The sequence below is a fragment of the Vanacampus margaritifer genome, chromosome 1 (assembly GCF_051991255.1).
Source record: "Vanacampus margaritifer isolate UIUO_Vmar chromosome 1, RoL_Vmar_1.0, whole genome shotgun sequence".
Lineage (NCBI taxonomy): Eukaryota > Metazoa > Chordata > Actinopteri > Syngnathiformes > Syngnathidae > Vanacampus > Vanacampus margaritifer.
Window position 1 is genome coordinate 64552978 of NC_135432.1, and position 25942 is coordinate 64578919.

The 25942-nt window shown below is 39.7% G+C and overlaps 2 protein-coding genes across 4 annotated transcripts; one reads left to right on the forward strand and one right to left on the reverse strand.

Annotated features, from left to right (window-relative positions):
- Positions 1 to 109: 109 nt before the first annotated feature.
- On the reverse strand, positions 110 to 12700 carry odf3l2a (outer dense fiber of sperm tails 3-like 2a). 2 transcript variants are annotated; one of them, XM_077560984.1, is made up of 8 exons: positions 12556 to 12700; positions 11532 to 11821; positions 4668 to 5091; positions 2973 to 3085; positions 2537 to 2647; positions 1782 to 1904; positions 1558 to 1699; positions 110 to 659 (listed from the first exon to the last, which is right to left on the reverse strand). In XM_077560984.1, the coding sequence occupies exons 4-8, from the start codon at positions 3019 to 3021 to the stop codon at positions 314 to 316; spliced, it is 771 nt and encodes a 256-aa protein (XP_077417110.1). In that variant the 5' UTR covers positions 3022 to 3085; positions 4668 to 5091; positions 11532 to 11821; positions 12556 to 12700; the 3' UTR covers positions 110 to 313. The 2 variants fall into 2 exon arrangements, with proteins under 2 accessions (XP_077417110.1, XP_077417101.1); XM_077560975.1 differs by lacking the exons at positions 110 to 659; positions 1558 to 1699; positions 1782 to 1904 and having other exon boundaries at positions 2550 to 5091.
- crlf1a (cytokine receptor-like factor 1a) lies at positions 8932 to 25580 on the forward strand. Of its 2 annotated transcripts, none has more exons than XM_077560966.1 (9): positions 8932 to 9190; positions 11554 to 11832; positions 13023 to 13152; positions 14551 to 14720; positions 20008 to 20165; positions 22680 to 22754; positions 23062 to 23155; positions 23833 to 24021; positions 24104 to 25580. In XM_077560966.1, the coding sequence occupies exons 1-9, from the start codon at positions 9118 to 9120 to the stop codon at positions 24118 to 24120; spliced, it is 1185 nt and encodes a 394-aa protein (XP_077417092.1). In that variant the 5' UTR covers positions 8932 to 9117; the 3' UTR covers positions 24121 to 25580. The 2 variants fall into 2 exon arrangements, with proteins under 2 accessions (XP_077417092.1, XP_077417083.1); XM_077560957.1 differs by having other exon boundaries at positions 23833 to 24017.
- The last annotated feature ends 362 nt before the right edge of the window (positions 25581 to 25942 follow it).

Consider the following 25942-nt stretch of genomic DNA (forward strand, 5'->3'; position numbering starts at 1 on the left):
TTAGAAAAGTATTTTTTGTTCTACCCCCCCCCCCCCAAAAAAAAAGGGAAAATAGGAAAATAAAACAGTTTTTTGTTGTTTATTGAGCAACCTTTTTTTAAAAGTCTTTTCAAACAAAAACATTTGTATTTAACAATAAATCAATGTAACAGTTTTAGATTTTCAAAATCACGTCTGAACCCGTGGGCAGTATTTAATTTGAAATGACTTGGTCAGAACCATCAAAAAGCCCAAAACGGGTCACAATACCGCAACCAAGCTCGTGATAGCCAAATACTTTTGTCATGTAATGATGTTGTAAGACACTGGCTGGTCAGTGGGAAAAGTCCAGCACAAGCGGCGTGACAAACTCTGAGTGACGGATCCCCATTGTGAAGGACGGGGCCCTGTGAAGGTGCCCCCCAGAACGCTCCGGGCGATAGGCACCTGGGCCCGGGGTGCCCGAGGGGTAGGTGGGCCTTTTGGTCCGGCTCTGCATGGAGAAGGAGGGCTGGCGTTGGAGGTAGACATCCGGATCGGTGCTGTTGTACCTGCTGGGCCCGGGGCTCTGGGCAAGGTCCATGGAGGGGCCGCCCACCTTCCGGCGGGCCGACATGCTGTAACTGACGCCGGACGGCTTGTTGGGCACCTGATTGCCCAACAGCTTGGGGAGCATATAGCTGTTAAACAACAACAATTGAGATCTTAAAGTCATAAATATAGAAAATGTCGGGAATACATAAAAAATATTAAACATAAAAAATAATTGTATCATTTCATAGTTTTAAAGTAATGCTTTTTAAACAGCAATATTTGGAATAACTCACATTTGTGATCATTTAGCTTAACTCGTCTGGTCTACTAATGTTAGCTATGACTAGGGCCCGACCCATATGCATTTTTTTAGGCCGAAGTCGATACCGATTTTTGGCAGAAAAAAATACACATTTAATGCATACAATTAATTTAATGCATCCATGGTGTACACACTTAATGTGAGTACAGAAGAACGTTGCAATTGGGAAGCATTTGTGTGTGAATATTCGTTATTTGAAGGAAAAACACTCCCAAAGTCGATGCTAACTTCCTGTTAGCATTTGAATGGGATCCTCCCTTCGCTTTTAGAATTAGCGCTAGGCTAGCGATGTTTTTAAAACGAAGAATGTTTTGTATTTAAATATACATTGGATGTAATTCTTAGCGTGGTGTGTTTAGTTTTACAGTTAACTACAACTGGAATGTCATTAAACAGCTTAAAGGACGCTAAAGGACAACAGAATAACCTGAATAACATACGCTACACACTTGCTAGTTGCTAATGCTATGCAAGCAAAATGGTGCATTCAGCGTACTTTCACAGCGTTGGAAACGTTTTCTTCGATGATAACGTTATGGGGAAAATAATCGGCCATTTGGCCCACCCTTTGTACTCGTATACAAAAACCTAAAACTATCAAATTTTTCACCAGATTTGATAAGTTTTTGTTCATGTTTAGAGTGTCAAAAATGTAATTGTTAGCAGAGAATAATAATTAGAATTCCTACAGAAACATTAGGGAGCTCGCAAAGCGCCCTCACCTGTTGGGTGCTGGTACTGCATCCACAGAGCGATAGCGTGTGCGGGTTCCGATCGTGTAGGCTGGCGTTCTGCGCTGAGCGTAAAGAGGCGGAGCCTTCTCTGGGCTGTAGGCCCCCGGTCCCGGAGTCTGGAACTTGTCACCTACGACCCCCCCAAAAAAAACATCCAAAAAAGTGTAGCTTATTGAATTGGTTACTAATTTTTGACATTTTCCTACATTTACCTTTGCTACCAATGCGCTTCCCTAGGCCCAACATGGAGTAAGAGGGCGTGTCTATTCGGCCAAAGCGCGTCATATTGGCGCCGACGTGGTATCTTGGTCCTGGGCTAGAGTCCACAGAGATCACTATAAATTGAAATGGGAATTAAACTTCTTGAAAATGAATGAAATGTTCTTTTGGGACGTGTACGTCATGTTCTGGATCCTTTTTCAGAGCCTATTTAAAGGTTGAAACGTTTTTGAAAATGTGCAAAATGTTAAACGGATGTAATGCTTTTCAGATGATAACATTAACATGAGCTTTGTTAGGGTAGCCATTTTTTCAAAATTTTAAATGCAACGCCACAGTTTTGCTAAAAAATCAAATATAAAAATAACATCTCACCAAATTAAGCGCTAGTCAATCTTCGACCATCTTGGTTGACAGTTCAACAGTGCTAAACAAACAATACACTCGCGCGGATCTTGTACAAATCTTAGCATGACTTGACATCTTTGAAATGTTCTGTGTCACATAACACTTTAAAAAACAAAAAAACATATCATGTAGTAACATGCTTTTGTCAAAAAACACCCACAAGGATTAAAAAATAACAATAAGCATTTTTACCACAGTGAAATTAGTTTGTTTTCAGGGAAGATTGATCTCATGCAGTTTGTTTGTTAGCATTAGCATTAGCATTAGCATCAGTTTTCTTTGAAATACACAGCCTGGAATTCACCACACACTCGGCTTTGTTGGTTTTCTCGGAACTTACTGGTGCTGCTCATGCGTGTGCGGAAGGAGTACGCGGGGCTACTGGACTTGGTGACGTCGTGGTTGACGTAGCCCACAGTTGGCGGCAGAGCGTAGCATCCTGGGCCCGGTCCTGATCGGGATGATGATCATTTAAAGGTACGATAACTCACACACACACACGTATATAACTCGCAAAGCGTTAGGGATACCCTCCGTTAGCTACATTAGCTACTTGTTAGCAACAAGTTCAGAGAAGGTCAAATGACCACCCGGGGAGGTATAATACAATCACATGGATATATTGCTCGTTCAGCTCCTCTCTCAGCTCAGTACGGCATTAATATTAGTCGTTCTAGACAGAGGATAAAGAACATAACTGTGATAAATACTGCTAGCATACAGAAACGCAAAACTAAATTGATGTTGAGTCATCCGTATCTTTATTATGTACTGACCTCTCTCTTTAGCGGAGATCGGGGGCCGTCTCTTCTCCACCTCCTCCATTTTCTGACCACTTCTTCTTCTTCGGGACACCTGCTTTCCTTTTATAGCCTCCACCTAGCGCGTGCTGAATTATTCACCAGCATAGGTAGGACGTAACCTAAGCTATTGTCCTCCTCAAAGTCAATGTTTGACTTTTTAAAGAATGCGCAAAAGTGCCACGAATCACGTTTGAAATTGTGAAAACAACGATCACGTCCTGCGTAGCCTTCGGGTTCCGATTTTGTCTTTTTGTGTTGTGTGGCGTAACTAACAACATCTCAGTGCACAAGCTATTAAACATTTAAACTCAACTTATGCTCGTCTTGTGTTGCAGGCTTTGACGCGACGCTAAACAAACCTTGAAATATTCCACACATTACGACAAGCTCCTTAAGCATTTATGCTAACGTTGTTGCGCAAGGGAAAAATGCTAAACAGCTAAATTTGATATAGAACAGCTTTTGTTGAAACTATTCAATCATACACTCATTCGTATCATTTGTCCTTTGGTTGAATTCGTATGTTTATTTAAAAAAAAAATGTTGCCTAGTTTTAATCAATGTCTTCTTCTTTTTTTATTAAAGCAATTTTGGGCAGATTTTTTTTCACTTCTTTTAACTAGGCTGTGTTTATATTTTTTCTCAAAATAGTATTATATTTAATATGAATAAGGGTCAGAAAATGTGTATTTTCTTTAAAAAATTAATAATTTGAAAATTAACATAATAGGTAGAGTCGAAGTATGCCAAAGGTTTGAAGGGTAATTAAATCACACATGGGTGAGTACCAATACCAGTGAGTGAGTGAGTGAATGAGTGAGAGAGTGAGTGGGTGAGTGAGTGAATGACAGAGAGAGAGAGAGCGGGTGAGAGAGTGAGTAAGTAAGTAAGTGAGTGAGTGAGTGAAAGACTGAGATAGAGAGAGTGTGAGAGTGATTGAGTGAGAGAGAGCGTGAGTGAGTGAGAGTGAGAGAGAGAGAAAGTGGGTGAAAGAGTGAGTGAGTAAATGAGAGAGAGTGAGTGAGTGAGTGAATGAGTGAATGAGTGAATGCGTGAATGCGTGAATGAGAAAGAGAGAGTGAGTGAATGAGAGAGAGCGAGTGAGAGAGAGAGAGTGTGTGAAAGAGTGAGTGAGTGAATGAGTGAATGAGAAAGAGAGAGTGAGTGGGTGAGTGAATGTGTGTGTGAGAGAGAGAGAGAGTGAATGAGTGAGTGGGAGAGTAGGTGAAAGAGTGAGTGAGTGAGTGAGTGAATGAATGGGAGAGAGAGCGTGTGAGTGAGTGAGTGAGTGACTATGAGAGAGTGAGAGAGAGAAAGAAAGAGAGAGAGAGTGGGTGAAAGAGTGAATGAGTATATGAGAGAGAGTGAATGAGTGAATGAGAAAGAGAGTGAGTGAGTGAGTGAGTGAGTGAGTGAGTGTGTGAGTGAATGTGTGTGTGTGTGTGTGTGAGAGAGAGAGAGAGAAAGAAAGAGAGAGAGAGTGGGTGAAAGAGTGAATGAGTATATGAGAGAGAGTGAATGAGAGAATGAGAAAGAGAGTGAGTGAGTGAGTGTGTGAGTGAATGTGTGTGTGTGTGTGTGTGAGAGAGAGAGAGAGAGACAGACAGACAGAGAGAGAGAGAGAGAGAGAAAGAGAGAGAGAGAGAGAGAGAGAGAATGTTGACGTACATCTGTCATGCATTATTGAGGCGAATGCCAGCGTTTGCTATCCTGGCTTTAGAAAATATGTGAGCGAGGGGGCTCCTCAAATCACTCGGTCGGTCCTCCTCTTCCTCTTCTTCTCATTCTCTGTTTTTGGCAAATCAACACACACGCACGCACGCACGCACACACACACACACACAAAGTGGTGGCCATGGCTTGTGGCAATGTAACAAGGCACCGATGTTCTCTTCAAACAAACTCTTCCTTCCAATCAAGCTGAGCTCAGCGGAGGCCTCGCGGCATCTGCCAGGAAAGCAAACCATCCCTCGCTTGATTGGCCCCTTGATCGCAACCCCTGAACCCCGTCCGCGTGTCCGTCCGTCCATCCGTCCTTCTGTCTGTCGCACGTCCTTTTTGTCGCGTTCCCGCTGGCTCCTCGAGTCTCCCGCTGAAACAAAGACAGCATTCATCATTTATAAACAATGCGCAAGACATTCAATGGCTTCGCTTGGCCAGCGCGCCTGTAAACACGCAATCAATGTCAATACAGTGGAACGTCAAATGAGGCTATTACCACTAAATAGTCCCAAATGTTCCAAGAATAAGATCATATTTTTTTCTATCTATGGTCTTCATTAATTTGCATTAGCCTAAGTCAGTTTATTCATGTATTTTTTTTTTAATGAGGCCGTTACATGAGAATTAAGTCAGATTTAACGTTATTTTTTGACAATCAAGTTAATATGAGATAAAAGTTAATAAAGATCAGAAAGTTAATTCATCTTTTTTTTTTGGAATAATAAATTAGGTCTGCTGTCCTCTCTTTATTTATTTATTATTAACTGAATTTATTTTGGTCTAAATCTCCAGTATATTTGGTTTAACTGAAATTTCACTTACAACCACAAGATGGCAGCACGCCTAGTTTGAAACTGTACATTTGAAAGAAGAACAACAACACACCGGAAAATTCTGTATTTCACCACAGACGAGTTTTTGTTGAAATTTACTGAATGCCATCTCCTGTAATGCTTTTTTAAAAAGTGAGCAATGGCTCTAGGTTCATATTACGACGGCGTAACAGGTAATATTCAGAGAAAAAAACTTTATGAAAAATAAACTTCCAGATTTGTGACCTTATAAAGTGGCAAATTTGCGAGTAAAAATTTGTCACAAATATACGGGAAATAAAGTCGCAAGAACCGATTACTGGCATTTCCCAAACATTTTTTTGTACTTTTTATTTTCTTCAATACATTTATAGTGATTAAAAATTTTACGTGGATTTTTGCTCTTTGGATTTTTGCATCATGTGATGACTGACAGCTGAAGTGTGAGCTGGTCGCTGATGTATACTTTTGCACACAGGCGTGCGGCGTGGCTGGACTTGTGAGTGTGATGAATGCGCAGACATGCGGTGAACATTCAGACCATCGCCAAGCGGTGTCGGCAAATCTCTCCACATTCACGCTTGGTGAGGATTTCAAGCATTAAAGAGAACACGTTATGAAAAATGTATTCTTTTTTACAATTTTTGCATGCAAAATGGTGGGTTTTTGGAATGCCCACCCATCAAAACAACAAAGTCAATCTTAAATTAAGCCAGACTGACAACTAGGGTGGGTTAATTCCATTTTTGACATTTTGCAGGAGGGTGATTTCATATTTTATGGCTGTAATAGGTACAAGTATATCTTATCCTACTTGGAAAGCCTATACTGGGGGGAATTCCAGTCGCAAAGCAGCAGACACGTCCACATCAAAATTTAGCAATAATAAGTTTAATAATAATGTGGACTGGGGTCAAGCTGTATTTTACAATTTTAAAAATGTGGAGAATTTCACAATTTATTTCATGTTAAAGATTAGATAGCTCTTAATATGAAAAGAAAAATGCACTGAGCTGCCACCAATGTCTTACAAATGCAATTATGCCATCTAGTGGCAGAAAAATTACCTCAACACAAATCAAAATCCCACTTTTAACTAAATTTTACGAATTATTATTGAAATTACTCTATCAATGACTAAAATATATTTCTATTAGTTTAACATTTTTTCCCACTTTTATTTAACAAGAGTATGAAAACTTTTATTTTGCATTTTATTGTTCATTTAGAACAGATACAATTTGTGATTAATCGTGAGTTAACTGTTGAAGTCAGGCGATTCATTACGATTGAAAAATGGTATCGCCTGACAACCCTAATATATATATATATATAAAGCAGAAATTCATGTGATAAGCCAGCATACAGTATATCTCAATTTTTTTATTGTTCTATATTTTAAAAAAAATCATGTGCAGGAAACCATAGATGATTGACAATATTTTTTTTCAACAATCAGCCTTCCACATTTTTGGGTCCAAATTTGGCCATCATAACACAGCCAGTTTCTTGTTCAATTTATTCCAGAAGCCAAGAGACATTATGGAGATTTTCCCGAAAATGACCACAAAGCACAATCCTAGTAAATCCATTGTGGACCATCCAGGTCACACACATTACACTTCCCGGGCTCCCAGTCAAGATACATTTCCAGGGAACGAAAACAACCCCAAAAATGTTGTGGGTGGGCCTCTTTCGGGCACAGCTCAGGAGTAGCTTTTGGGAATGTGTTGACTTCTCTGCACAATCGGATGACGAAATAATCCTTCAAGACTCGCTTTGTGGTAACACCTGAGCGGGGCAGACAAACCTGTGACTAATGTTTGACTAACAAGTTAATGCTGGCTTGTATCTCGTGAGTCACGTGATGTTCCGGGCACTGCGAGGGGCCTCCATACACGCCGACCTTTGGCTGACACGCTCTCCAGAAGGGACTCTCTTGTTCCCGCCTGCCGTTCCCGCATCAGTCCCCTTGTCACCGTCCAGGAAGTGTGGAAGGAATTTCACCATGAACTCACTCATTCATGCCGTCAGTGCCCATCCGCACTTACTTGGAACAGGATGATACTTCATTTTTATTGAGGAAGGGGCGGGGCATACTTATTATATGTACCAGAGGGTTAGGGTAATTTAAATGTAGCCGTTTTATACATTTTTACGCTATGTAATTCCCTTTTTCTTGGGCATGGGCATCCAATCAGTCAGCTTATCCGTTGCACTTGGACTGTTGAATGCATAAAATTGAATTTGGAATCACTACTTCCACCTGTGGCCGAAAAATGGAACTGCACACTCCCTTCTTCACTCCTTCTTCTTCACGTACACAATGCGCGCATGACGTCACATTTATGAGTTGGCCAATAATTTTCAGACTGGATTTGGGTTTGAATTTCTCGCCCTCTGTCTGCGGAGACAGAGGGCGAGAAATTCAAACCCAAATCCAGTCTGAAAATTATTGGCCAAGTCATAAATGGTCAAATAAACAGACTATTGTAAAGATATTTGGGGGTAAATTCCTCCATAGAGCAGCTTTAAGGCCGATACCAGCCACCGATACCTAAGACAAAACAAATCTAACATTGATTACGTCCTCCTCGCCAGTAGTTGGCGATAGACTGCGGCCATTTGGCACGTCGGTGGATCATCGTCTGTATCAGAAGGATCATTGTGTTAAATGCAATTTTATATATCAAAATAATTATGATTAATTAATAATGTATTGATAGTCGGAATCAGTGAGTCCTCAAGTGTGAATACGTAACTTATAGCATATAAATAGATAAATATATATTTTTAAACATGTATTTTTAATTTAACTGAATTTCTAATTTTTTTTTTTCATATTTATGATTTTTTTTAAAGGACAAAACAACAATTTAACATACTGTATAACATTAAAAAATATATTATCGTATTTTATTTAAGTGTTATTGTCATAATTATTATATTATTGTTATTTTATTAAAAAAAACTATTTAACTTCTTAATACATTATGATTATAATATATGTATTTATAAGAAATTATTATTACTATTATTATTGTTATTATTATATGAATAGTAATTTTTAAGGGAAATAATTAACAACAATATTTTAGCAATACTTTACATACTTGTTAGTTGTCACGTTTCACATTATGACCAATTATGAGGTGCGTAAAACTGCACGTAGGTGTACCCAATACTGATTGTTACATCCCGACAAAGTGACGTCATGGTTTTTCTTTCGTTGGAACTTGAGCGTGTCCCGGGTGGGAATGTTTGAGGTGAAAGTGGGGATGAGGAGGGAGGAAGGGAGGAAGAGGGGAAATGAGACAAGGGGAGGAGGAGGAGGAGGTGGTGGAGGAGGCGGGGCTTCAAAGTATGAACTTGTGTATGATTTAAGCCGCAGGAGGAGGAAGAAGTAGCAAGAAGACGAGCGGACGAGCTAACCGGACGTGTTTCTAAACCGCCTTTTCTCATTTCGTTTTTCTTCGATCCACACTTTGTGCGCAAAGCGGAGTTGCGCGCGCAAAACGCGTCGAGCGAAGGAGCCCTCCAAAACCAAAAGGAGAAACGAAGCAGAAGGAGGCACGACAGTGGTCATGGATACGTGCTCGCGGATTCTCCTGCTGCTCCTGCTGCTGCACTCCGCTGCCGTCTTGTCCCTGTCCACGCGTAAGTCAAGTCACACATGCGCAAAAGACAGCGATTTTTTTTATTATTATTATTATTATTTTTTGCGCAAATGTCTTATTAAGTATGGCAATGCCGACTTTCATGCGTGGAAAGAAAAGATCATCAAAAGCAACTTCAGGGGGCTTCTCACGAGGGTGACACCCCCAAATTTTCTTCTTTGGCACCCCTTGGGGACATTATGTAGCTTTTAGATTCATTAATGTTCCCCCAGAACCGGCCCATGAGGGACATTTTGTGTTGTGTCCGGCTCTACCGCTATACACCCATTTGGGGGTTGCAGGGGCTTGTTGTTAGTAGGGATGGGCGAGTACGGATAGCAGGTATCGTAATGGGCTGATACCAACTTTATTTAAAGGTATCGGGTCGTCGTTCAAAAGAAAGAATCTTTAAAGTGAACGTGACTGATTGGATCACTTTCTTAAGGCGAGTCGCAGTGGGCGGGGAGCAAAAACGGAATTTCAGAATTAGATGCTGATGCGAATGAGAACGAAAGGGTCACTTTGGAAGTAAATAGGAAAGATTTTAACACTTAAAATCACTTTTAATGGCTTCATCGTATACATTGTTATGACAACTGTATGATTGACATGCACATGGCAAAAAAAAAATAAAAATGAGACGCCTGGACGGGACCTACCTAATATTGTCTCAGTTGTTTATTTTTATTTCCCATCTCCAAAATATTATTTTTGGCAAAGAGTAATTCAGGTTTATATATAGCCTCTCATTGGCCTCGTATATTGGATCCAGTGAGGACACCCTGTGTGAAGTATAAATGCCCAGCTACTGCACGGCTGACTTTCAACAAGTCTGCAGTCGATAATTCCTTTAACACATGAGGGCTTGTGGTGGTGGTGGTGGTGGGGGGGAATCAAAACAGTGACATCATTAGCTCGGGTCTCCGAGAATGTTCACGACAGTAACGTAAATAAATCAACGTAAGTGCGTTTCCTGGCTTAAGTGGCTGGATGAGTTTTTTTCTTTTCTTTTATGGGTAGCAGCACTAAAGCTTTAAAGGGCGCTATAAAAAGAAAAAAAGAGGGAATACAATAGACCTCCATCATCAAGCGCTTCCTGTTGTTTATGACAAGGGGGCTAATTGCTCGTTACTGTCATATGAATGATTGTAACTTTTTCTGCGCTCGACAATTAAAGGGGGAAGGAAGTTTTGTGTTGTTGGAGGTGATAAATTGACGTTTTTTGATTTAGTGTAAAAAGTTTATAGCATCGCTGTCCTATGAAAAATCATATATCTCAAGTTTTTTGTTTTCTCACGATAAAAAAAACAACGATTTTTTTGTGTGTGCATATAAATTAAACAGAATATTTGGGGATGCTTGTTTTTGCTGCAGGGTAGAACAGACTTAAATGTTATGTACTGTATCTCCAAATTTTGTGAAATCCCCCCCCCCCCTCCTTATTTTTTTAATTAAAAAAACAAGCATAATCATATTTCCCTGTTTCAGATCAACTTTTCTATCCATACTTTCTGATGCAGCGTGTGTAACTGCCGCATGGTCATTTTTGTGTAGATTGTGATCTTTGCTTTTGGGTGCACGTCGCCACCCGCACCAGAGAGGGCGCTGTAAGGTGCATGTGTGTATGTCAGTGGGTAGAGGAAGAAAGGAGAGTGAGAATCATCACAGCAATGTTAAGTTTGTAAGCGAGAAACAGAAGAACGTTTAAAGACAGAAGGAAGGAAAAATAAGTATTCAAAGCCAACGAGATAAGTTTGTGTTGTGTCTGTCAACACATTTGTGTAAATTAAGTCAAAGTTGTCTTAATTTCCTTTATGCTAATTGTTGTGTTTTTATGTGTGTTTTTGCTCTTGTTTTCACGGTGGGTTTATTGTTTGGCAAGGAGCAATAAATTCAGCAGTCAAAAGAAAAAACACTGTCTTTGGCTATTAAGTGCAATCTTCCAAATCAAAACACGCATCTCTTATTTATATTTATTTATGTTTATCTAATAAACCGCATAGACTATGAAAAGAGTTAACAGCACTTGGGTCAATTTGACTCAATGTTTTGGGTTAAACGAATAACCCAAAAGAAAACTTATTCCAAATTAGCAGTACAGAAAATTTTAAATATAAACAAATTATGACTGTCAGAAAATAGGCAAAATGTTGATCATTGTTTTCCAAAGTAAAGCAAATATCTTACTTTGATTCAACCCAACGTTAGTCAGACCAATTTGATGGAGGACTACAGAAATTGTAATATTTACTGTTGAAAAGCGGGCATTCGACAACTTTAAATGATTGATTCATTTGATAATGGATTAGTTGTCGATTAATCGTTGCACATCTTTCACTGACCTTCCATCATTTCATCCCCCAGATGTGGCAGTGGTCTACCCCCAGGACCCCGTCCTCCGCGTGGGCTCCAACCTGACGGCCAGTTGCTGGGTGCAACCGGATTCCGGCGTCCACGCCAGTTCGCTGTACTGGACGCTCAACGGCCAGCGGCTTCCCGCCTCCTCGTACCGAACGCTGAGCCCCAGCAACCTCAGCGTGACACTCAGCGGGCTTAACGCCTCGCGACAGACATCCGGCGACAATCTGGTGTGCCACAACCACAAGGGACACATCCTGGCCGGCTCCTGCATCTACGTCGGAAGTACGTTGAATTATTATAATTTTTTGGTCATTATTGCGATTTATTTTGTGAGGGTCTCATGTTTTTTTTTTTAAACAAATATAAGTAATAAATTAATCTGCATAACAATAGATCTCCCCCCCAAAATATTATTTTTGTAATGGAAGTTGCGGACGTGAGTGAGAGGAGTGTAAAGGAAGTGGGAATACGAAGAAGGAAGCAGTGGGATTTTTTTTTTTTTTTTTTTTTTAAGGGTCTCTCCATACACTTGTGGCCGTAATTTAAGTTTTAGTACGAGGGCCTCCACTAGTGTGTGTGTCGCTTTGAGTGCCTGTGTGGTCCATTACGCGCACTATCACTCACGGGGCATCACGCTGACACACACGCATACTTTTACACACACACACATGCACGCACGCACACAGTCGTCATACAAGCAGTAAACACTTTTTACGGCGCTCCTGTCAATACGAGGGAAAACCAAGCCTTAAATTCCTCCTCTGCTGAAAAATGTTCTTTTGCCTCCTCCGTTGGCTCTTTGACTGCCATTGTGCAAAATGATGTTAAAGTGCTTTGACACCCAAAAGCCCCCCTAACTCATTTAAATTGACTCTATGGATTGTTTCCAGTGTCTACATTTGGCTATCATCAATAAGTGGCCATTAACGACAATTTTAGTTTTAGTTATTCCGTTCGTTAGAGCAACCTTGCTTTACACACATGTAGCAGCAAAACAATACTCACGGACATACTACTGTATGTTTTCTCTTGCTCTGTCGAAACGGCAAATATTCTTGCAGCTTAGTAGGGCACCTTCTCTGCCTCTTACACTTTTTTTTATATACAGTAGTCATAAGAACTCACGCTTGTTTTTGCCGCAAAAAAACACTTTGTAAGTAGAGCCATCAGATGAAAACGAAGCGACACACATACACGCGCAGCATCGATCCTAATCTCTCTGTATGGTGACGGTGTTCGGAACCTTGTGTTCTCGGAGATTTGTGGCGGTGGGGGGGGGGGGGGGTGTTGTTGGCAGGACTCTGAAATCTGATTACAATTGCACGAGCTCACGCCACACAAACAGGCACGATCACCAAATAAAGTCAAAAAGAGGTTGAAAAAACATCCCTCCAAAGTAATAGCGTTTTATTATTATTATTATTAATTTTATTTTTTTTTCACCTTCTCTTCCATTGCGTGTGTTCCCACAGTGCCTCCGGAGAAGCCTCTCAATTTGACGTGCTGGTCTCGGAACACCAAAGACCTGACGTGCAGCTGGACGCCGGGAGGGAAGGGGGAGACCAGCATTAGCACCCAGTACTTGCTCAAGTACAAGCTCAGGTGTGTGCACACTTCCAAAAAGCACATGTGAAATGCAAGCTTTTTATGGTGGTGGTGGTGGTAACGCAACTCACTTTGTAATGAGCAGCAGTTGGGCAGAATTTTTCCAAAAAGAGGCTACAAACTGCTTAATGCCGCTCCAGTTGAGGATTACTGTCAGACTTGCCATGAAACACGGATAATTACACATTGTGTAATGTATTTCAAACAACCACACAATGTTGCCTTAAGAGTGGCACACTAGCTTAATGCTAATGCTAACGCAAAACAGCGCCGGGGCACTCAGTTGAAATTTAGCCATGATTTCGATTTTGCCACGTCCCGATCATAAAAAAATGATTATAAGGTGAGAAAAATGAAAATTCTCGCCGTTGTTAAAACACAAAAAAGAACTGAATACATTCAAGTCAGTTTTAGAAAGATTGCCAGTGCTCATGCTAGCAGAAAATGCTAATGAAAAATAGCATTCAGCGTCGGTACCAGATGTGATCGGGCTGCCAGATCGCATCGGGTCGCCAACGAACACGTCACGCTACAGGATTGGCTGGAAATGATCCAGTTGACCTCAAACATCGGAAAGAAATGTTAAAGATGTGATTTAATAACAAAATTCACGGACTGTAATTGTAAAAACGTAAGTAAACCGAAGAATATAAAAGCAAGATATATTGAATAAATAAATAAATAAATAATAAAATAGATTGAATAAATAATACACGTGTTCCTATTAACGTTATGATGCATTGTGATTTGTGAACAGCTAAAAAAAGAAACCAAGCCGAAGTGAACACTACTGAATCGCGCATTTCGTTCGAACTGACATAATCGGCAAGCTCGACGGCGCTTCAATCTATTTTTTCATTTCTTCAATCTTAAAGTATCCTGCTTTTATATTCTTAGGGTTATTTACCTTTTGACAATTTCAGCCCATACATTTTGTTGTTTAAATGACATATTTAATATTCTCTCTTCAATGTTTTGACCAATTTTTTTGTCAAATAACTTTATTGAACAATTGTAAAGGGATAATCTCCAGCAAATCCTGTAACGTGACAATTCTACATGGTATGACACGAAATAAGGTACCCAAGGTACCAGTTAAGCCGAGAAAGTCTCAAGACGTGTGAAAATAGAAACACAACAAAATAAATCCAAATAAATATGTCAAAGTGATGCATCAAGTTCTATGTCATTAACATAAAGAAAACCGTTTACCCAAAGACTTTGCGATGGCGAGTCAACAGCATTTACAAGCTTCAAACATGAAATGAAGCCATTTAAAATCCCTAAATAGTGGAAGTTGACGTCCTGAGGGGTACATTTCTGGATTTTGCGGTGCGTGTAAATAAAGAGCCTCGTAAAAAGCGGGCGCGTCATCGCTGTTGCTATGCCCTGCAGGTGGTACGGCAAGGAGAAGGAGTGCGAAGACTACACTCACGCTCAGCCGTATTCGTGCAGCATCACTCGCGACCTGCACCTCTTCACCCCGTATGAGATCTGGGTGGAGGCGTCCAACCGGCTGGGCCACGCCGCTTCCGACGTCATCATGTTGGATATTCTTGATGTGGGTAAGTGCGGACGCTAAGACGACCTCTGTCTGACCTCCTCTTGCGGCTTCTACGGGTGTCGGCCATGCCCCGGGCTGGTAAAAGAGGCTTCAAAAGCATGTGAACCCAATGCAAAATCCTCCCAATTTTTTTCTAACTTTAATTATTTTTTCCGTACCGCCTGTGTACCGCCTGTGTTTTTTTTTTTAAATACAGTAAAACTAATTCAAAAAGTGAAACGCAGCAACAGTCACCGCCAAAACGCTGTGGCCAAGTAATCTCATTTGGACACGCATTATTCTGTGAAATTTGCCGTTTTGCAATCATAAAAAGGATGTGTGGCATCTGGAACCGCAGCAAGATTCCCAACATGTTGTATGTATTATACTATTGAAATGATCCAAGTTTTATTTGTCTTGTGTAGCATGCATGGCTTTCAATTGTGCGGCTCAGCTTTATTTAATCTGTGCTATCGGGATGTTAGCACGCTAAGGTGTTTACAGACCTCTCTTTAATTTACTTAAATTATGAGTAATACATTTAAAAAAATAATAATAATAATAATCATCATAAATCGAAAGACATAACTTTAACCAAGGAGCGTTTACTTTTTTTGTGTTGAGTGTTAGCTCTTTCACACTAGCAAATAGCTAAGCAGTTTGGGACCGTTTTTTGTCATTGAATTGACTAAAAGAAAGATAATTGAAGGTTACATTTGATACCATATTGAAGTTTATGTCTAAAAATCTAATATAACTTTTGCCATGAAAGATATAAGCAGTTAGTTTCTGTATTTAATCGTAAACTAATCTACGCTAGCAAGTTGCTAACTAGCTTGTGACCCCATCACTGTTTAATTGAGTGTTAGCTCTTTCACACTAGCAAATAGCTGAGCAGTTTGGGACCGTTTTTGTCATTGAATTGACTAAAAGAAAGATAATTGAAGGTTACATTTGATACCATATTGAAGTTTATGTCTAAAAATCTAATATAACTTTTGCCATGAAAGATATAAGCAGTTAGTTTTTGTATTTAATCGTAAACTAATCTACGCTAGCAAGTTGCTAACTAGCTTGTGACCCCATCACTGTTTAATTGAGTGTTGGCTCTTTCACACTAGCAAATAGCTAAGCAGTTTGGGACCGTTTTTGTCATTGAATTGACTAAAAGAAAGATAATTGAAGGTTACATTTGATACCATATTGAAGTTTATGTCTAAAAATCTAATATATCTTTTGCCATGAAATATATAAGCAGTTAGTTTCTGTATTTAATCATAAACTAATCTACGCTAGCAAGTTGCTAACTAGCTTGTGACCCCATCACTGTTTAATTGAGTGTTAGCTCTTTCACACTAGCAAATAGCTAAGCAGTTTGGGACCGTTTTTGTCATTGAATTGACTAAAATAAAGATAATTGAAGGTTACATTTGATACCATATTGAAGTTTATGTCTAAAAATCTAATATAACTTTTGCCATGAAAGATATAAGCAGTTAGTTTCTGTATTTAATCGTAAACTAATCTACGCTAGCAAGTTGCTAACTAGCTTGTGACCCCATCACTGTTTAATTGAGTGTTAGCTCTTTCGCACTAGCAAATAGCTAAGCAGTTTGGGACCGTTTTTTGTCATTGAATTGACTAAAAGAAAGATAATTGAAGGTTACATTTGATACCATATTGAAGTTTATGTCTAAAAATCTAATATAACTTTTGCCATGAAAGATATAAGCAGTTAGTTTCTGTATTTAATCGTAAACTAATCTACGCTAGCAAGTTGCTAACTAGCTTGTGACCCCATCACTGTTTAATTGAGTGTTAGCTCTTTCACACTAGCAAATAGCTAAGCAGTTTGGGACCGTTTTTGTCATTAAATTGACTAAAAGAAAGATAATTGAAGGTTACATTTGATACCATATTGAAGTTTATGTCTAATACCCGAATATAACTTTTGCCATGAAAGATATAAGCAGTTAGTTTCTGTATTTAATCGTAAACTAATCTACGCTAGCAAGTTGCTAACTAGCTTGTGACCCCATCACTGTTTAATTGAGTGTTAGCTCTTTCACACTAGCAAATAGCTGAGCAGTTTGGGACAGTTTTTGTCATTAAATTGACTAAAAGAAAGATAATTGAAGGTTACATTTGATACCATATTGAAGTTTATGTCTAATACCCGAATATAACTTTTGCCATGAAAGATATAAGCAGTTAGTTTTTGTATTTAATCGTAAACTAATCTACGCTAGCAAGTTGCTAACTAGCCTGTGACCCCATCACTGTTTAATTGAGTGTTAGCTCTTTCGCACTAGCAAATAGCTAAGCAGTTTGGGACCGTTTTTGTCATTAAATTGACTAAAAGAAAGATAATTGAAGGTTACATTTGATACCATATTGAAGTTTATATCTAATACCCGAATATAACTTTTGCCATGAAAGATATAAGCAGTTAGTTTTTGTATTTAATCGTAAACTAATCTACGCTAGTTAGTTGCTAACTAGCTTGTGACCCCATCACTGTTTAAATTAGTTGATTGACAGCAGTGGTTTAATGAGCTCATTATCAGTAAACACATTCAGTTAGAATGTTATTGTGTGCATTTTATTGATGAGACCAGGTTGACTGGATTAGCGGAAACATTAAGAACCGTTATGTTAGAAAATAGTCTTCTTCTAACCTGTGTTTTCTATTAAATTGGCTAAAGGTCACACACTAAAAACATTTCCCTCAGCAACATGAAATTCTGTAGACATCTCCATCATGTAGATTAGAACCACAAAAATGTTTTGACAAGCAATTTCAAATTTGGTTTGAAGTGAATGATTTACCATAGCTAGATCAAAAAAAAAAAAATCAGACCCCAAAGCCAAGTTTCAAGTAGTACTATGAAATTGTGTAGCTTTTTCCATCATGAGTGGACTCACAAAAAAGTCTCAAGATGTTATAGCGAAACAGATGGAGAAGTTCGCCATTTTGTTTTAAAGTGGCAATTTCGGCCTTTTTCAGGGATACTTCAAAGAAGAACTTAGCCAACACTTTTATGTCCATACACAGTATTTTGCGCGTAGAAGAAGATACGCCGAGGAAGAATAACAGTGGACTTGTCGACATTCCTACTTTTAATCCAGAATTCTTGAAGCGCTTAAGCTCTTTCAGGCTTTTTGATAGCAAGGGAGCGATGTTACCTTTTAAAGTATTGTTCCGCACACTGTTGGCCGGCTAGCTTGGTCAATCCTCCAAGAGACCACCATCTGGTGTTGAAAACAAACCCTCCATCGTTCTGCAAACCTTCGCACACACCTGTATACGTCCCGAGGCGAGGGCGGCGTCCTGTCAAGCGAATAGAAAAGGGGCAGGCGCTTTGATCCACACTTTGGCTTTGTTTCCTTCGGGTTGCCCCGGACGCTGCTTTGGCTTCTCGTCAAAACAAGCGAAACTGCGTCATAGCTGTGAGTCACGCGTGTCCACGGGCGGGAACACCTTCAATCGCTGATTGCCGCATTCCACAGTCGGGGTCGGTGGGGGATAGATATTCCTTGATGGCACTGACCTGATTTTAGTGCCGACAAGTGAAAAAAAGATGGTAAGGTTCAACGAACAGGCAAATACGGGGGATGATGAGCCGCGCACATGCGGGGGTTTTCTGCACAAGTCAGATCTCCATACTTTTTTAAATTGGTGGTGGTTTTCTGAATTGGATTTGGTTGCAGTCTTTTCACTTTGTTTTAGCGTCATATTTTTTGCTTTCTTAAATCCAAGACAATCCCACTCAAATATTTTGTGTCAACTTCCATTAAGGCTTTTTCATCCGCCCTCTCCCGGAGCTTGTAGTGTTTGTTTAATGGCGAGGGCTCAGTCTGACAAGACCAACAACTGAAAACGACATCTCGGTCAAAACGCAAAACAAACGGCGGGGGAGGTTAAAAAAAAAAAACAACCCCCAAAAACCCACTGAGTTGTGGAAAGCAGTGTTTTTGCGTATAGAGACATCAGGCCCGGCACTCGGAATTGACTTGATTTCGCCGGCCGCCAACATAAACGTTGCAGCGAGAGAGAAGCTATTATGGGTCCAGCTTGATGCGGAACATCTGTGACCCGACGATAGAACATCAGCACCCTCTTGTAGGGAAGACGTCAACGTGTTAATTACTACAAACGGACAAAACGACCGTACAGGCTACATTCTTTCGGAATGACTTTTTTCGCTTTCGAGGCGACGATGTAAACAGTAAAAAATTTGTAGTAGCAAATTGTTTTGAATGTCTAGTAAGTCGACGAGCAATGTTTTTTTTTATTTGTCGATGACCAAAATGAGGCAAAGTCAGGCGAATATTAAATAAAAGGTCCAAATGGATGCTTGATGTTTCTCTTTCTTTCTTTAGTTATAAAAATCATTTAACTATGATGGCAACTCTGATCTTAAGAAATTGGATTTTACCAAATAAAATATCCTTAGAATTTACCTTTATTATTAATCGTTTTCTTCGAACCATCAACAATTTGTTTTTGGTCTTAAATTTGAATTTACTTTATGAATACAATTTTAGTATAGTAGAAATACAGATATTTCTTTTTTTTTTTCGTAAAAAAATTGTGATTTTACCCTCTTTCCGTAAATTGTTTTTCTAAGAAAATGTATACAAAAATTTGATGAGAATGTAAGTTTTTTTTTTTCTTAATTTTCTGTGAGCAGTTGTGCAGTTTTCTGGGAAAATGTTTGTGACAATTGCAATTGTACTGTACAGTAAGGCATTTATATTTTTTTCAGGACTAATTCTAATCTTTTGTCCCCCAAAACCTAACTAGCTATTTTATGAGAGAGAAAAAAAGAAGCAATTTTTCGTGAATAATTTTGTAATCTTATGAACAATTTTAGCAGGGGGAAAAAATAATAATTTCCTGAGTAGCAACTGTAATTTTCTGAGAAGTGAGAAGTATTTTTGCAATTTTCTGATTTTATATTTGTAATGACATAAAAACCCAACAATTGTACAAAAAGTAAATCATCACAAAATAAATATTTTGCTGTTTTTGAAAGAAGCTGCAATTGAAATTCTTTGCTATTTTATCAGAAGTAAAATCAGAAAGTTGTGATAAAGATGGGCAATTCTACAGCACATTTATTATATTATGATTAAAAAGTTAGCAATTTTATGAGAATTAAAGTTAATAAAAGGGTCTTCAAATTGTTTTTATAATTATGATATTTATAAGCTGTTTGTATCTCCCTTGTTTTTAAAGGACAAAGCGAGCATTTCACTCGATAACGTTGACGTCAGTCTCTGCTCTTGTGGTCTTCCTCTTCCAGTAACTACGGACCCTCCGTCAGGGGTAACGGTGAGTCGCGTGGGGCAGTTGGAGGACCAGCTCAGCGTTCGCTGGGAGGCCCCGCCGGCACTCAAGGATTTCCTGTTCCAGGCCAAGTACCAGATCCGCTACAGACTGGAGGACAACCAAGACTGGAAGGTAAAGTGCAGCGACAGACAGCGACTGCCAGACGTTTTCAGAAAAGGGATGCCGTGGGTGCCAGCCGATTTTAAGCATTTTGACTGATCTTTCGAGGTCCATAGAAAATTATGTGTTTGGACTATGGAAACGCACATACTGCCAAAAAAAGATTGGACTCTCATCTACCATCAGAAAAAAAAGTTTGTTTCTACCTTATTCCGTTTTTGAGTAATCAACAATAGAAAATGGTTAGTTTCACCTGTTTTGAAAAAAAAAACGTCTTTTAACGTCTTTGGCACTCCTCCATAGGATTTTACTAAACGTTATTTAACGTTTTTGGCAGTCAAAGAGTTAGCCTACGTAGGCTAAAAACCTGGAATCCGGTTCTTGGTCAAATGTATTAAAAAATCTCAAGAAGTGGTACCTACATGGATACATTGCTACCAAGTTATCATTTTTGTTATTAGGACCTGAACGATTAATATGCTGGTGAATTGAATTGGTCAATATAAACTCAACCCCCTTTTTTTTCTTCTTTTTTTTTTTACAATAATATATTCTATGCAGACCCACTGATCTAGATATATGTATTGTGGTTAATATTGCATTGGTGGGATGTGAATTGAGCAGCAAAATCCAGCCGTTTTTATCCATCTCAGGGGGCGGCCATTTTGCCCACTTGCTGTCGACTGGAGATGACATCAATGTTGCTCAGGTCTCAGATAACAACCAATCACAGCTCAGCTTCAGAAAACTGGTGAGCTGTGATGCCTGAGCAACTGTGATGTCATCTTCAGTCGACAGCAAGTGGCAAAATGGCCGCCCCCTGAGATGGATGAAAACGGACGGATCTTCCTGCTTAACTTATGTTCCACAAATGTAATATTAATTAGAATGTCATGTTTAGACTAGTGAGGTCACATAACATATTATTGTCAGGAAATGTTTCAGATTGACTTCCACTTTAAACACTCACAATAGTTTTAATTTGAGTTTTGTTCATTTTTTTTAAAAAACTATAATCACCTTGTTGTGAACTTGGAGTCATTATCTTTACAGTGTACCACAACTGGACTGCATTCTCGAGTTGCTATTATTATTCCATATCTGCTCTTTTGAAGTCTTCTATCGCCAGATGTGAACTTTATCCGGTCTTTGGACTAGAATTTTTATGAGCTGTCCCATTCAAATCCTTAATGGATGAAAAGCCGAGCGTATCACACATGGATGGCATTCATCACTTATTAGCTCATCATCTTCCGAGTTTACCTCCGTTCATCTCTTTAATGAATGAACAATGCAACGTAAACACTCGGCCCTGCCGAGCGATTAGCGGTGAGGTAATCAAAGCGGCTTCGCGTGGACGTCAGCCAAGCAAGTCTTTGCTTGTTGAGTGGAAAAAGAGGGCGAGGCGGGCGAGAGCCAGACCCGAGACGCGACGTTCCCGCCGGGCCGGCGAATGGAGGGACTAATGGCTTCAATATGGCCACGTTGTGTTTTAATAGCCGCAAGATTACTCATGCTGTTTGTTCATTGTCCTTTAATAGGCCTGGCACATGAGTGTCAAAACATTTGCACGCACGTGCATGTGTATCTATATGTGTTGTGTGTGAGAGAGTGAATTTGTGAGAGTGAGAGCCTGTGTGTGTGTTTGTTTGAGAGAGAGAGAGAAAGAGAGAGTTTGTGTGTATTGTGTGAGAGTGTGTTAATGAGAGGGAGGGTGTGTGATAGTCTGTGTATTTGAGAGAGAGAGGCAGGTTGTGTGAGACAGCGTGTGTGATTGTATTTGAGTGTGTATATGTGTGTGCGAGAGCAAGAGTGTTTCTTTATGTGAGAGTATGTAATGAGAGAGGTTGTGTAGAGAGAGAGAGGGTGTGTGTATTTGTATTTGTGTGTATTTTGTGAGCGTGTGTGTTTATGAGTGAGAATGTGTGAGAGTGTGTATATGTGTGAGAGAGCAAGTGTTTCTTTATGTGTATTTATGTGAGAGTGTGAGTATTTGAGGGAGAGAGAGATTGTGTGTGTGTGTGTGTGTATACGAAGGAGAGAGCAAGAGTGTGTGTGTGTGTGTGAGTGTGCATTTATGTATTTGTGTGAGAGTATGTGTGTGCGAATGAGAGAGAGAGGGTGTGAGAGTCTGTTGTGCTTCTGTCTGTGTGTGAGTACGTATGCATGTGTGAGAGCGCAAGTTTGTTTGTGTCTATTGTGTGAGAGTATGTATGTAAGTGTCTGTATGTATCTTTGTAAGAGTGTTTGTGTGAGAGAGGCAGATTGTGTGAGAGACAGAGAGCGTGTGTGAAAGCGAGATGATGTAAGAGGATGAATCATGTGTGCAATTGTATAGCGAGAGAGTGAGAACCTGCGTGTGTGCGAGAGTTGGCGGCTAATAAACGGCAGAAGCGCTTTGAGATGTTTCCATAAACACACTGATCGTTGCGGTGTTCAAACATATTTGCGGCGGGAAGCCCGATTGAAGCTTTGTGAGTTTGTTTAGTTTGCTCTCCTCACTGGCATTTTGGCTGACTTTTGCAGGTGATGGATGACGTCGGCAACCAGACGTCTTGCAGGCTGGCGGGACTCAGACCTGGAACTGTGTATTTTGTGCAGGTGTGTTGTCTTGTTGTTGTCGCTCCTATGTTTCCTATCTACATATTCATATCTCTTGTAATGACGTTAATGAATAATAATGTTATTGTACAGTACATCTGTCTTTCTATTTCATACTGCCCCCAGTGGCCAAGGTGGGTGAGGGTTTGTAAAGGATGAATGGCTTTCCCATGTACTTCAACATGGAAAAGACGATTTGAGATATGATCGATTTGCGTTACGGGCATGGACAAATGAAGCTCTCATTTCAAGGCACCACTGTAATTAGTCTTTTTTTTTTTTTTTTTGTCATTTTGTCAACCACCAGGTGCGATGTAACCCGGTGGGCATCTACGGTTCCCGCAAAGCTGGAATCTGGAGTGAGTGGAGTCATCCCACCGCTGCGTCCACGCCGCACAGTGGTGAGCGCTGCACACGCACACACACGCACAGTTGGGTTTACATTTTCCTAGCCCCTCCCCCTAACCCCAACCATCAATTCCTTACCCTAACCTCAACCATAACCCAATTCAAACCTAAACTGTAAAACCCAAGTTTTGACCCCCAAAAAGAGGTTTGGACTCATGGGGACCACCAAAATGTTCCCACAAGGACACATGGGCCCCACAATGATAGTAAAAACCCAGAAAATGGTCCCCGTGATATGATATAAACCCGCATACACACACACACTTTCATATCTGCTCAGATTGAAACATTCTTTTATCAAGTGTAATTCCATCAATACTTTTTTAAATAAATTTTACTGATGTAGCGTTCTGTTCACGCTCTTCTTTTTTTCCTGGAAAATAATGAAAACAATATTTTTAAAAAATGGAGGGGAGAAAAATCTACTAATATACGAATTTGCTGCGAAAATGCATCTAATGTAGTTTTAAGTTGTAATATCACCATTCACCACTAGTTGCACTTGCTCTGGGTCTTATATAAATATTAGCTAAATAAATACTAGCAACTTTTTGCATATTTTTTTTTACATTATTTTATATATTTAAAAAAAAACTGAATGTAGAATGAATGTCAATGACATCACAATTCCATCTATTTTTTTGTGTTGCGTTTTGTTTTTGCGGCGCAGAACGCGCGGCGTCAGGCTCGTGCGACCCCAAGTCGAGCGGCGACTCCAACTCCACGCTGCGGCGCGAGCTGAAGCAGTTCTTCGGCTGGGCGCGCAAACACGCCTACGGCTGCAGCAGCATGTCCATGAAGCACTACGACCAGTGGCGGGTGCTCATGCAGAAGTCGCACAAAGCACGCAACCAGGTAGGTAAGCATCACCGCACACGCCATCACGCACGCGCGCACGCAGTCAAGCATAATGAGTAACAGATTGCGTCTTGTTCATTTAGGTTCTCGAAGGGGATAAATCGTAGCACATGCCCAGTGGAAAAACAACACAGAACGATGGGAATGACAAGCAGAGGATGGTCGTAAAAATTAGAAAGACATTTTTCTTGGTTTTTTTTTGCGGCCAGATGACATCTGGAGATGTTGCTTATTCGTCCGTTAAAGGCCTCTTTTTGCAGTCGGGACATTTTTGACACACAAAGTAGGGATAGACCGATAATCGGCCGATATTCAGCATTTTATCAATATCGGCATCGGCCTTTTTTTTTTGTTTTGTTTGGTTTTCATGGCCGATGAATTAAAAACTGTTATTTTTGCTCCGACGGGCGCTTTTCTCGGTCGGTGGCTGTTGACTCCCTGCAGCATTGGCCCGCCCACAGCACCATCTGATTGGTTGCTCGTGCAGCGCTAACAGCCAATAAGCAGCAAAAGCTCGGCTCTTCTCTCGACGCTCACATGCAGAAGAGAATCGAATGCAAACGGGCCACCGGGCAGTTAAAAAGGTAACTTAAAATTTCTACCATTTGTATTGAATGAAGTTGCCGCTGCTTTAGCTCGCGATTTAGCGTCTATTTGGGAGTTAGCGTGCAGGCTAACGATGAGCCCGCAAGCTAACCGCTAGCTTGCGAATTAACAGCTATTTGGGAGTAATGTGCTGGCTAACAGTTAGCCCGTGAGCTAACCGTTAGCTCGCGAATTAGCGGCTATTTTGGAGTTGACAGTTAGCCCGCAAGAACTTTTTCTTCTTTTTTTCTGCAAATGAATAATTGGCTCCCAACATCGGTTATCGACCTCCTTGACTACTGATATTCGGTATCGGTATCGGCCCTGACAAAAGCGTATCGGTCTATCTCTAACACAAATGAACTTCAGTGAAACGGTTCGACATTTGCAAATTTGCATATTGGAAGATTTTTGGGGAGGAGCTATTCTATGTTATTTGCTGTTTATGTGCCCAGGCCAAAGCCGTGTCTTATACAAAAAAAAAAAAAAAAAAAAATCGAATTCATCACAAATGATACTTTTGTACACTGCATGGTTCAAATGCACACAATCAGTCTGTTCGATTTTTGTCCTTTTTTTTCTTTGACTGTATCACCTCTTGCTGTAGTTTAGCTTTACAGTGAGTAAATAAGTGTGATTCAATGATGTTAAGTTTACACTGATGAGGTGGAAATGTGCCTGGTTCCGTTTTGAAGATATCAAACTGACCCATATGCAAATACACCCTCCCCCCCCCAAAAAAAAGTGCATTGTTACTTGAACCATGCAGCGCAAATCCAGCCATCATGATCACGCAGTGTTTCTAAGAAGTGAGTTAAAAAGTGCCAAAGGGTTTTTTGTTGTTGCCAAACATCTCTTGCATCGCCTTTATTTTTGTACTGAATCATAGCAGCATATTTAAGAGTGTGTAAAGTTTTGTGTTTTATTTTTTAAGTTATGTTTTAGCTAGTGAATAAATATTATTGACTGACTGAACATCGTTGGCTGTGTTTGTGTTTGTGCAGAAATGGTCATACGCAATAAATAGCTCATCACAAATTCTGAAATAACAATCACAAATGATACAAATTGAATGAATAAAAATGTATTACAATATAGAAAAAAATAGAAATTATTTAAAACTAAGCAAAATAAACAATAAAAACCTTCAAAATGAATCATTCTAAAAGTATTTATATAAAAACAAATACTAAAACTATCAGCAAAAAATATATATAGTATAGCTAATAAAATAAGGATAACATGACAAAAAAACTAAAAATAAATCTTAACAGTAAACGCAAAACTGGTAAACAATTTATCTTTCTATCTGATTTATTTATTTATTTATTTGGCGG

Bases quoted from the DNA above. Each gene is read 5' to 3' on its own strand.
- odf3l2a (XM_077560975.1), bottom strand. From the start codon at position 4,676: ATGACAGATGTACGTCAACATTCTCTCTCTCTCTCTCTCTCTCTCTTT.
- crlf1a (XM_077560957.1), top strand. From the start codon at position 9,118: ATGGATACGTGCTCGCGGATTCTCCTGCTGCTCCTGCTGCTGCACTCC. The intron at 14,721-20,007 runs GTAAGTGCGGAC...TTCCTCTTCCAG, and splicing joins GTTGGATATTCTTGATGTGG to TAACTACGGACCCTCCGTCA. The intron at 24,018-24,103 runs GTAGGTAAGCAT...TTGTTCATTTAG, and splicing joins CGCACAAAGCACGCAACCAG to GTTCTCGAAGGGGATAAATC.